A 12839-nucleotide genomic window follows, 5' to 3' on the forward strand; every position below is an offset into this window, starting at 1 on the left:
ATAAAATAAAAGAATGGAATAGAATAGGACTAACAGAGATTGGGTGTGGTAGGAGGGCATTAAGAGGAAAGGCTTATTGAAAATGTCATCTTTTTACTGACCACCAGGAGTTACAAAGCCATCTGAATGAAAAGCCAAAGGAGCAAGAGTGTATGTGTGTGCTATCAAAAGCCAGCAGTATTGGTACACATCTTGATATTACTCCAGAAGATGATGAGTTCAAGGCCATCCCAGGTTGTATATGAACTTCAGGCCAGTTCAAGCAACATAACAAGATCCTGCCTAAAAATAAATAAATAAACTAAAAAATATACATTCGGAGAGCCAACATCACTGTGGTTCTAGAGCAAAGCACTTGAGGGCACACTGGCAAAGGATGAGGCTTGAGGGTGAAGTGATGCAGATCTCAGCCATAGGCTACAGGAAGAAACTGAGTCTTCATGATAGAACTTTACAGAGCTCTGGCTAAGAAGTACCATCAGATCCACTGCCGTGGGTCATTGTTTCCTGGCACACACTCTAACACAGGAGACTGTTTTTGGGAGAATGCAAAGGATGTGAGGAACAGAACGAGGCTGTGGAAGAAGTTGGCCTAAGATGCTGTTGTCACTGAAGCCACGAGATGACTCTTGAGAGTTGTCCCAAATCTTTGAACCCCTGTTCAACTAATCACTGGGTGCAGGTTGCCTTGGGAGAAGAGATTATCCCAGGCAAGACAGCCACTTCTAGTCACAGGCAATTCCCAGACACAGACTGAGCACCACACAGGTAACAACCACACTCCACCCTGGACGGCAGATGCACTGCGAGGTATGTGGCAGCCAGTCTCCAGGACACCTGTCTGGATGTGCTTGCATCCTCAGTCTGGTTGTCACCACTGCTGCTTGTCTCAGGGCATGCCTGAACCTCCACTTGTATATTTACTACCGGCCAGTCAGTTCTTGGCTCAGCAGCCTGAATTATCCTGAATGATCAAACAGGTTGGATCTTGTCGATTCTCTGTGCACAGCCCATTTAGTAGTCCTTCCCATTCATTTCAGAACATAAGCCAAATTCTTGCTGCAGTTTACACTGTCTTGCTGGAGTCTGGATCTCTACCCTCACCCTCTGCTGTTCTAGTCACCACTTCTTGCATAGTTTCCTGGCTGGAAGCCCCTTTCTGTGGAGAACTGAAGAATTTCTACTTTCTTTCACTTCCAGGAGATCCCTGACCAAGTGGCACGGTCAAACTACGCAAGGATCAGGAAGCATTGGGCCAGTGGTTTTCAACCTGTGGGTCACTACCCCTCTGACAAACCTCTTTCTCCAAAAAAATATTTACATTATCATTCATCACATTAGCAAAATTACAGTTATGAAGTAGCAGCAAAAATAATTTTATTGTTGTGAGTCACCACAACATGAGGAACTGTATTAAAGGGTCGCAGCATTGGGACCATGGTCTTGGACTGAGATGTGAAGAACTGCATCTGCTGGGTAAAAGGTTGCCTTCTGCTAGTAACGGCATAGGCATTTACTCAGAAGAAATCAACTATTGGTTAAAAATGCAAAAGTAATCATTTGAATGGTCACATGGCTGGGGCAATGTGTGCTGAGCAGAGGATGCTAGAGCCTTTGAAAAGGATGGCTGGATAGTTTCCAAGGCTTCCCAGCTGCCATCATCAACAAGTAAATGTAGCAGTGACTAGCCATGTAAGATCATTTCCTTGAAGAGAGTGACCATTTGAGGGAGGCAGAGAAACATTAATGATAAGGAATTGGAACTGGAGTCAGCTGTGGTGGTATACAGCTGTAAATCTAGCACTTAGGAGGGTGAGGCAGGAAGACCCTGAGACAGAGGACAGCCTGGCCATACTACAGAAGCAAGAAGCAATGACTGAGAAAGAAGAGAGGGGAGGAAAGAGAGGGAGGGAAGAAGTAGAAATGATAGCAGGAATACTGTGGTGATATTTTGTTTATGATCTAACAAATAAAGCTTGCCAGAAGGTCAGAGTGCAACACACTAGTCAGCCATAGAGGCCAGGAAGTGGTGGTGCCTGCTTTTAAAACCAGTACTAGAGAGGAATATAAGACAGAAGGAGACAGGGACTCATGGAGTCTGAGGTTTGGTGGAGACACCCATTTCGGTCTGAGGTAGAGGTAAGTGCTCGTGGCTGGCCACTTTGCTTTTCTCATCTTCAGCTTTAACCCCAAAATCTGTCTCTGGGTTTCTATTATTCATGCTACAGTGTACTGAGTAAGAATCAGTAAGAGGGACCCTCCCATGGAAGAAATGGGCAGGCCTTTGGAAGTGGCAGTAAAGGGACATAGGGACCTACAGACACAGGTAGTCAGCACAAGCAAGGAAACAACAGATAGATCCTGGGTCAATTTTGTGTTGTTAACAAATTTAAATATTCTTTTCTGTTTCTTATTAGGCCAAAAATCTACATAGTTTGCTGTATCTTAGTGCAACTGGGAGGACAAGAGGGAGGGACAGTGTCCCCTGGTGGAGTCAAAGCAGAAGGTGCTATGGGCTAGGAATAGTAAGAGTGGAGATACTGAATGGGAAGGTAGGGCAGCATCCGGAACAAGTAGCCAGTATCTGGCATGGAGTTGTGCATTTGTAATCCTCAAACACATAGAAAAAGAAATGTCCTTTCCTGTCTCCAGCTGTGTGCTAGGATTACAGGTTTGTGCCATCATGCAAAATTTAGACTACAAGGGAAAATGTAGATTCCTGGGTCTGGAGAGATGGCTCATCTTGCTGCTCTTGCAAAGGACATGAGTTCAGTTCCCAGCGCCCATGTCAGGTGCCTCACAACTACCTTTAAATCCAGCTCCAGGAGATTCAGCATCCTCTTCTGGCCTACACACACACACACACACACACACACACACACACACACACACACACACACACACACATACACACACGCACGCACACACATTCACACACACAGTCATACACACGTACATTCACACACACGTCCATTCACACACACACATTCAAACATACACATTCACACACACACATTCACACACAAACATGCATACTGTCATAGTTAGGGTTTTATTGCTGTGAAGAGATGTCATGACCACAGCAACTTTTACACAGGAAAACATTTATTTGGGGCAGACTTACAGAAGTTCAGTCCATTATCATCATGGTGGGATATAGCAGCATGAAGGCAGACTTGGTGCTGGAGAGGTAGCTGAGAGTCCTGTATCAGGATCCACAGGCAGCAGGAAGTGACTGTGACACACTGGCCAGGTTTGAGCAAGTTAGACCTTAAACCCCAGCCCTTAATGACACACTTCCTCCAACAAAGCCAAACATACTCCAACAAGGCCACACCTCCTAATAGTACCACTCTCTATGAACCTATGGGGGCCATTTTTATTCAAACCACAACACATAAATATAAAAACAACACACCTGTTTAAAAAGCATAAAATCCTCAGCATAATATGTGATCTGGCATCTGCCTATTCTATTTGCATTAAAGTTTTACCAAGCTGTTTAAATTTCCCTAGCAGACATCTATTGATGTCTTGGGATTTTGTTATTTTTTTACTTGAGAGTGTCCTTGAATGTCACTTCCTGTCCTTGTTAATTACACTCTTTGATTTCTGTACTCCACTGTTTTTCCACCGCCAGAAGTGCCCCATCTAGTGAGCTTAGGGCTAAGTTAAACACCTGTTGCTTTGTGCTGCCACAGTGCCCTGAGCAATCATTTCCTAGACACTGGCCAATGGCAACTGGAGAACCAGGCATCCTAGTTTGCATCTGCATAAATCTAAACCCCTGTTAATTTGTTCATGTCATGAAACCATGAACACCTTGACAGTACAGATTGATTATATGCTCATTAGGTTTTCAAGACTATTTCTTCAGTTATATTAGGATGATTTTGGTGCCTAGCTATAGTGTTCAGTATAACCAAGTTGTTTAAATACTATTGTATAATGCATTCTTCCCTATTTCAGTCTCACACAATTCCCTTACTCGACTTTACCTTTAATACACACACACACACACACACACACATACACACACACACACACACACACACACACACACGAGAGAGAGAGAGAGAGAGAGAGAGAGAGAGAGAGAGAGAAGAGAGAAGAGAGAAGAGAGAATGAGAGAGAGCACACTGAAGGTCTTCTAATATGCTGGCTAAGTTTACTTTTTGTCTGCCCTTCACCATTATCATCTTGTCAGGCTCTGCTTCAGTCACTTGTGTATAGCAAATACCTTTGGAAGTGCCTGGCACATAGCAGATGCTCAGTAAATATATATTAAATGAATAGATTTGCCAAAGTAAGAAATGCTCTTTGGGAGCTTATTATCTTTTTTTTTCCTAATTTTTCAAGACAGGGTTTCTCTGGGTAGCTTTGGAGTCTATCCTGGCACTCGCTCTGGAGACCAGGCTGGCCTGGAACTCACAGAGATCCGCCTGCCTCTGCCTCCCGAGTGCTGGGATTAAAGGCCTGCACCACCAATGACCAGCTCATTATCTTGTTTTTTGAGACTGACTTTGAATTCATGACTCCCCTACCTCAACCTCCTCAGTGCTATTACAAACATGTGCCTAGATCTAATTCTTTATTCACAAAATGAAAATGTATGGATATCAAAAGGCCATTGCTATTTAAAAACAAACAAACAAACAAACAGATTTATTATGTCTGCAGTGTTCTGTCTGCATGTGTGTCTGCAGGTCAGAAGAGGGCATCAGATCTCATCACAGATGGTTGTGAGCCACCATGTGCTTGCTGGGAATTGAACTCAGGACCTCTGAAAGATCAGCCAGTTCTCTTAACCTCTGAGCCATCTCTCCAACCCCCATTGCTAATTTTCTTAAGGACGCACACACACACACACATATACACACCCTTGCTGACAACCAATTATTGCTTAGGACAACTTCTCTAACTGATATATAGAAAGTAAATTGGCATAGTCTTTAAAGATTTATTTTATGGGTATGAATGTTTTGCTTCCATGTATAAATGGTGTGCCACCTGCCCACTTGATGCCCTCAGAGGTCAGAAGAGGGCATCAGATCCCCTAGAACTGCTGTTGACTGTGAGCTGCTGAGTGGTGCTGGAAACCAAACCTGGGACTCCACCCCAGAGAATCAGACACTCTCTTCTAGCTCCAAAGGCACTTATATTTATGGACACACATGCTCACACAGACACATAATTTAAAAATGAATCTTAAAAGAAATTTGTAGAAATTATTCTTCCTTATTGCATTGTGTACACATATCTGGGAAAGAAGTATACAGAAGTTGGTGATATCTACCAAATAGCCTTTTGCTTCATCTTTTAATTCTTTTTCTTGTCTTCAGAGTTCTTGTATGGAGGGGTTCTAAAGTTACCCCAGAGTGTTGTGACAGTATTGTTTACTCAAATTTTCAGGACATGCTGTTTTAGTGTCTAAGATAGTTCCCAATGGTCTTTGCCTCTTGGTAGTCACTCTGAAGTGAATAACTGAATATTCTGTATACTGGTATTCACTCTACAGATTCTGTGTGACCAATTTACTAACCCAGAAGTGAGAGAATGTGTCTTCAGGCTCAGAGGTTAAGTGCACCAACTGCTCTTCCAGAGGTCCTGAGTTCAATTCCCAGCAATCGCATGGTGGCTCACAACCATCTGTTATGAGATCTGGTGCCCTCTTCTGGTGTGCAGATATACATGGAAGCAGAATATTGTATACATAATAAATAAAATCTTAAAAAAAAAAAGTGTCAGTCATCTAAGTAAGCAATGTAGAATGCAGATTCTTCACCATCAAGCCTTCAGATGACTGCAACCCTGGTTGACAATCGGCCTGCAACTTTTGAGAACTTGAACCAGAACTCCACTCCCAAATTCCTGACTTGTAGTAAAGTTTGAGATAGTAAATGATAGTAAAACTATTGTTTTAAGTATTCTGGATTTGTAATAGATAATAAATATACAAATCTTTTCCCCTTTCTGTTCAGGGTTGGGCATCAACCCAAGACTGTCCATTGGTATACAAAGTGTTCTACCATTGAGTTTCCTTCATTACCGGCTAAAACAAATTTCTTTTAGTGGAAACAATTTGACTGTGTGTGATAAATTTTTATTTTATTAAGTACATACAACAGTGGAATACAGCTTTTACATGAATAAACCAAATAAAAATTTCAAAACAAAAACAAAAACAAAAAACAAAAACAAGAACATTGCAAAGCTACCCAGATAAAAAGCAAGTGTAAGGGGCTGGAGTGATGGCTCAGTGGTTAAGCTTCTTCCTTGCTGCTCTTCCACAGGACCCAGCATCCAAATTTCATCTCCCAGCATCCAAATCTCGTGGCTTACAACCACATGAAACTCCAGCTCCAGGGGACAGGATAGGCCTCCCTGGCCTGGTAAACACAATGAAAATCAAATAGATCTCAACAAGTCAATCTTAACATAGTGTTAGGCTGAGGATGTAGCCCTCCAGTTAGTAGAGTGCTTGCCTAATGCGCATTAATAAATCGTGGTTTCCAGCCCAAAGCACTGCATAAAAACACATGTGGTGGCAAAGGCTTGTAATCTGTGCGCTGAAGAGGTGAAGACAGAGGATCAGTGATTCAAGGTCATCCTCAGCAGTGTAGTTTCCATCTTCTGGAAACCCAGCCCTCTCACACACTTGGTCAAGTTGGCTTCCTCAACTTGTAGGAACTTTTCGAAGTCACCCGGTAGCCACGACTCTCATTCCTGTTCTTCTGACAATTATCCTCCTGAGGAGCGTGGTCGCCCAGCACCTAGGGCGGCAGCAACTTCCAGGTCCTGGGTTCTCCTCCGCCCTCGCTTTCCATAGCGAGGCCCGGGGCTTCCTGTCCTCCTCACCAGGCGTTGTTAACTGAAGGACAGCCGGGAACTCTCCGCCGTCCTCCTTAAGGGGGTAAATGGGAGCACAATTGAGGAGTCATGCAACCCTGCCTGGGCTGGGGAACGGCTCCTCGAGGTCATGCGCCCTGCAGCAATACCCACTGCTGAGGGAGTCGGACAGCATCTCCTGCAGTGACGTGCCGGTTCCTTATGAACAGGGCCCGCGTCAACCACTGGGGTGTACTAGCATGAGGGCAACCGCGCATGCTCTGTGTGTTTCCAAGGACCAGCAGCCGGAGAGACGCGCGTGCTCTCTGTGCTCTTCGCCTCCGTCAGCGCACAGCCCCACGGGAAATGTAGTTTCTAGGGCTTCGAATGTTAGTTACGCTCCCTGCCTGGGTTCAGCGCGGGACTACAGCTCCCGGCCATCCGGCCGACGGCGGTGAGAGGACGCGTACTAAAGGGCGGGGCGAGAGCGAGGAGGGCGGAACGGGTGGGAAGGCCGGGCGCGCGGGGGCGGGGCTTCGGCCGTGGAGCCGCTGCCGCTTGCGGTCCGGACCTGAGGCGCAAGCCGAGGACACAGCGCTGAGTGCGGGCGGCGGCGCGGGCGCGGGCGCGAGCGCTGCCGGTGGCCCTCGGTGATCTTAGGTCCCCTCGCTCTCGGCCGGGACGCGGGAGAGAGCGGCGCGCGGCGGGGGCGCGAGGTGGTGCGGGCGGGGGCGGCCAATGCGAAACTGGCTGGTGCTGCTGTGCCCGTGCGTGCTCGGGGCCGCGCTGCACCTCTGGCACCTCTGGCTGCGCTCCCCGCCGCCCCCCCGCGCCTCCGGGCCCGGCGCGGCAGGTGAGGTGCGGGGCTCGGTGGCTGCGCGCGTGGGAGACCGCGGGGATGGCAGGAGGGGCCCGGGGCGGGTGCGGACGTCCCGGGACAGACTGAACAAATGGGTCTTTTCATCCGCGTCGGGCAAACTCGACTGTGCGTTTCTTTCTCAGCGTGTGCTCAGTCAGCGGCCCACGCCGTGCTCGAGGGCCCTGGTCACAACTTGGGGGGGCTTCTCTCCGAGGGGGGCCGCGATCGCGCCGGTGCTGACGGTGCTGACTTTGCATGTCAGAACTCACTTTGCAGTGAGGAGGGACTCACTGTACTTTGTGTTCTCTGATCTTAAGGTGAACCGGTGAAACAAATCTAGACGTGAACTAGGGCGCCCCTGAGAGTGGAGTCCTCCCTCCCTGCTGTTCTGCTTGGGTAGCTTGCTAATAAAGGAGCCTGGGAATACCGGATTCTTTAACTCTCGGGCCCATTTGTTCCCAAACTTCATCCCTCCTGGAAATGAAATCTTTGTTCTCAATCGCTCAGTGTTGTCCCACCACCCTGAATTAGTGTCTCCTTAGGGTCTCCTGTATGTCTTTTTCAAGTTTTTCCCGGAGAACTTATATAAAGAGACCTAGGTGGCTATTTGAAAGATAAGGTAATGCCTGTTTTGTTTTAACTACGTTAGGATTTATCTTACCACTTATATTCAAACAGCTGTTTTCTTTTTGGAAAGTTTAAAAACAGGCCTTCACAGTCAGCATAGGGCTGAGCCTTACAACGTATTTAGCAATCCTCAAAACTCTCCAGCTGTTACCAGATTACGCTGGAGTTATTTTAGTAATGATCTCTTTTCCAGTTTGTGGAAAGGTTATTTGTGTGACTGAAAAGAATTAACCACTTAAATGATGTAATGAAAGTACACCATTAGTGTGTATTTAGCTTGCTAAACAGGTGGGGCTTTTACAAACTAGTTGGGGAAAGTGTCGTACATACAAAATACGTTGCAACACAGTCTGTTGGGATTGTGTTTTGTGGGTTTCTTTCTCTCTTTTAAATAGATGAGTGAGTTGCTGGAATCTATTTGCACAGCCAATGTAGACTATATATGACCCTAACATGAACAGTCTTTGGCGTTCAACATAATAAACCTTGCCTCTGAGCTTGTATTTTAGTAAGCCTGAAAGCAATTTTTGGGTTTGAACCAGATTTTTCCTATCCTTTTAATGTTTGGATGATGTTTGAGAGTTTATCCATTTAGACTAGACTAGATTAAGGAGGCAAACTGTAGGAAGGGTCAGGGTCCTACAGAGTCATAGTTGTAAAAAAATTTGTGTTGATACTGGAGCTTTGTCAGATAATTTTTTAATATAAAGCCAGACAGATTCCTATCCCACTTTCCTCCCTTGGTACTTCAGAAACAAAAGCAGAAGTGTTTTGATTGCAACATTTTCCCATAGGTCTTTTTCTTATTTTGCTGTTGAAATATTTAAAACATTTGGTCATATTTACATTTTGATCCCATACAGTAAGCCTAAAACCTGAGATTATACTAAGTATCTTTCTCTTGAATTAACATTTCAGGATTAATTTTGTTCTCTTTTCTGCTTCTCTGTCTGCAGTCTCATTAAGGCACAGTAGTACTTTTTACATTTATTTGTGTATGTGTGCACATTGCTATGCCACAGAGCTTGTAGAAGTCAAAGGACAATTTGGGAGTCAGTTCTCTTCTTCCATGTGGGAATCAAACTGTGAACATCAGACTTGAGGGCAAGTCCTTTGACCTGATGAACTATTTCAAAGCCCAGTAATTTTTTGAAAGGGAAATTTACTTTCTCTGAATACTAGAAAAGCCCTCCCGGTTAACAGTCCGTAGGGCAAATGGTACAGAGCTGCTGGACCATCTCCTCTTGTAGGTTGGAATTAACAAATAATCAAAACAAAGTGCCTGCCCTCCAGGTGTTAATCATTTGAAAGGGAAGACACAGGGATGGTGAGTATGCCGAAGGAAATTGAAGCAGTTTCTAAGAGGGTAAATGGAGATCAAGGAAGGCCACTGTGAAGAGGTGACAGTTGAGCAAGGACCTGAGGGAAGTGACTGAGTCATGTTAGTACTAAGATTAGCAGCTTTTCTAATGTAGTGACTTTAAACAGCACTAGTGAGGAGGAAGGTCTCTTGTGAAATATAGCACACCAGAGGGACAGACCGGAAAGGAAAAGCCTTTGGACCAGCTGTGACTTGATCGCTGGTTTTAGACAGTGCCTTGCAGGAATTGTACAGTGGTTAATATAGAAAGATGATGTGACCTAGTGGTTAATATATAAAGATAATGTGACCGACAAAAAGCTTCTCTTTGTAAGATATCTGGAAAGGAAGCCAGCGTTGGAAAGAAGAGCCAAGTACGTACTACTTGGAGAGCTAGGTGTAGTAGGGCTGGATAGCTGGGTACAGCATGTTTGGAGACAGACAGGGCAAGCAACTCAAAGGCAAATTGAGCTTAATGCCCTACTTTTTGTCTAGGGCTGGTTCTTCCAAAATTATCCGTCTATGCTATATCTCAGGGCTTCAGTTCCCATGTTTATAAACTGGTGATCTATAAAGATTAGTTCAGCAAAATAGAGCAGCACCCAGTCACTGTAAACACTTCAGGAATTCTGGAAAGTACTAGTAGTAAGGAGGTGGCTAAAGCCTATGTCAGTATGGTTCCTTGAAGCTGGCAAGAGCACACTGTAGTAAGGCAGTGAGTATTTCATCAATAGATCTGTGATGGACTCTTATTTTTTCCTCATTTTCAATATTTCTGCCTGACTGTGATGGATGCCATCCAAGAGCATACATTTGTGGGTTTTTTGTTTGTTTGTTTGTTTTTTGACTTCTTAAGTTTATTTTGAAAAATCAGTTTTGAGGCCAACATCCCTTAGACTTTAATGTCCACGGTCATCACAAAGCTTAGCAGGTTGCCAGACTCTTGGGAGAGATTACTTATTAATAAAAATAGTCATTGCTCTTCGGATGCTTGCTTGGGGTTGTAATTATTTGTGTCATTGTGGAGATCTTATTCCCTGTATGCCTGTGCCAATTAGCTCAGCAGACCTAGGAAATGCTTGGTTTGAATGAGTGAATCAAGAGATTAAAATTGAGAAGATACTATTTTTTCTACCTATGTCATCTGTTTATATGCCATGGGGACCTTATAATTTAAATATATTTCTTTCATAAAGGGAAACAAGTTCTGTGAAGGAAAAGTTGAAATTATTTTTAAGTGAAAGGAAAGAAACATGATCTGTACTTCTACGTGATTTTCAATATAATACATGTTTTGAAAAATGTAATTTGAAAATTTTTTTGATGTTTCATACACATTCTTTTCAGGCATGTGACTTGCTGGCTAATATATTTTTACAAGCTGAGCACTCTCAATCATGTTAATTTTAAAAAGGAAAACTATGGGACTGGGAATCTAACTCAGTTGGTAAAATGCTTGTCTTACAACAAGCATTCAGATCTAAATTAGATCTTGGGCAGGCATGATGATGCAGTTGTAATCCAAGCCTAGCACCTAGGAAATGGATAGAGGAGGACCCTGTGGCTTACTGGCCACCCAGCCTAGATGGATCAATGACTTACAGTTAAAAGTGAGAGAGCCTGCCTCAAAAAACAAGATGGACAGCATTAAGGAATGAAATGTCAGCAAACTCTTCCTGAATTGTTGAATATATATTCAAAGTGTGCCCAGAGTTTGTTTTTGTGGGCTTTGTTTTGTTTTGAGACAAGTTCTCTCTCCAGGAACTCACTATGTAGACCAGGTTGGCCTCAAACTCATAGAGGTCCACCTGCTTCTGCCTTCCCAGTGCTGAGATTAAAGGCGTGTGCCACAAGTTTGACTCCAGTATGCCCTGTGAAAGTACAGTCCCACCAACAGACTAGCTGTTGTCTTGAGATCATTGTCAGCATTCTCTTGAAGTTCCTATCATTTGTTTACCTTATAAGAAGACGTTTGTCACTTCAGATGTAGAAGAAATCTAGTGTATAGTTGCTGGAATTCAAACTTGATTTCTAGTTGGGCTTTTTTTTTTTTTTCCTCCCAGAGGTTGTTGCCTTCTTTTACGACTTGTCCTTTAGTGCTTATGTCTTAGCTGTCTTCCTTTCATGTTTCTAGATACTGGAATCAAAACTATGTTTCCTATGCTTGTACCGTGTAACAGTGTGATGAGTATATAGAGTGAAACTGGTGAGAGGAGCTATGAGCCTAAGTGGCTGGCTAACCTACCTAGGTACTTAAAGCACCCACCTGAATCGTGTATCCTTTTATATGAGGAGTCGGTTGGGGGTTTACTTTGGCATGTGTGGTAGAAGAACTTGTTTCTCTTAATCTGACTTATCTGGGAGTAGAAATTTTCTAGAAAGCCAGGAAACACTGGAGAGAGAGAGAGAGAGAGAGAGAGAGAGAGAGAGAGAGAGAGAGAGAGAGAGAGAGAGAGAGAGAGAGAGATGCCTTCAAAGAGAAGCAGTTGAATAGTGGCTTAGGTGGGGATTAGAAGTAGACATCAGAACTGACATTGAACAGAGGCATTGAAATAAGATCAAAAAGTAGTTTACAGCTAATCGAGCTAATGGTCAGAATCGTCACATGCTAATGGTTATCTTTTTATATATTTAGTTGTTTAAAACAAAACCAGAAGTAATCTGGATGATCATGGAGAAGCTAGCTTCAGTAAAGGCTTACATTCTAAATGGAAGCTAGATTTAGCGCCTAGAAAGGGGTAGGTTTGAGAAAGTTTTTATGAAAAGTTTGAGGCAGTGGTTAAATTATGTAAATGATTTGCTTTGACCAGAACCAGAAATGGTACTATTTGGCACTCATAGATATTTGAATTATTCTGAAATTTTTGTGTGTGTGTGTATGTGTGTAGAAACCTTATTTTCTGATGTCAGATTAACGAAGCCTGGGTTAGATGTGACTTTTGCCTTTTTTCAGATGTTTAATCTTTTAGAAAGACATTTTAAAAACAGGTAGTTTTAAAAATTTAAAAATTCTAGCTAGATATGGTGTTACTCAAATGTAATGCTGGTGATTGAGAGGTGGAGGTAGGAGGATCAGGAGTTCAAGGTCATTTTCTGAACAAACTCATGACCCTGTCTAAAAAGACTTTTTCTGCTGGTTTCTCTTGATTAGGTCACAGAGGCACA

At 43.7% G+C, this 12839-nt stretch overlaps 1 protein-coding gene across 4 annotated transcripts in view; it reads left to right on the forward strand.

Moving 5' to 3' along the window:
• Nucleotides 1-7368: 7368 nt before the first annotated feature.
• B3galnt2 (beta-1,3-N-acetylgalactosaminyltransferase 2) overlaps nt 7369-12839 on the forward strand; it is a 35357-nt gene continuing 29886 nt past the window's right edge. For 2 of the 4 annotated variants that reach the window (XM_027409431.2, XM_027409430.2), the window contains exon 1: nt 7371-7681. In XM_027409431.2, the coding sequence (XP_027265232.1) occupies nt 7567-7681 (115 nt within the window). In that variant the 5' untranslated portion in view covers nt 7371-7566. Of the gene's footprint in view, nt 7682-12839 lie in introns of all 4 variants that reach the window. The other 2 variants (XM_027409432.2, XM_027409427.2) reach the window with 2 other exon arrangements.

Source organism: Cricetulus griseus, chromosome 3 (assembly GCF_003668045.3).
Source record: "Cricetulus griseus strain 17A/GY chromosome 3, alternate assembly CriGri-PICRH-1.0, whole genome shotgun sequence".
Lineage (NCBI taxonomy): Eukaryota > Metazoa > Chordata > Mammalia > Rodentia > Cricetidae > Cricetulus > Cricetulus griseus.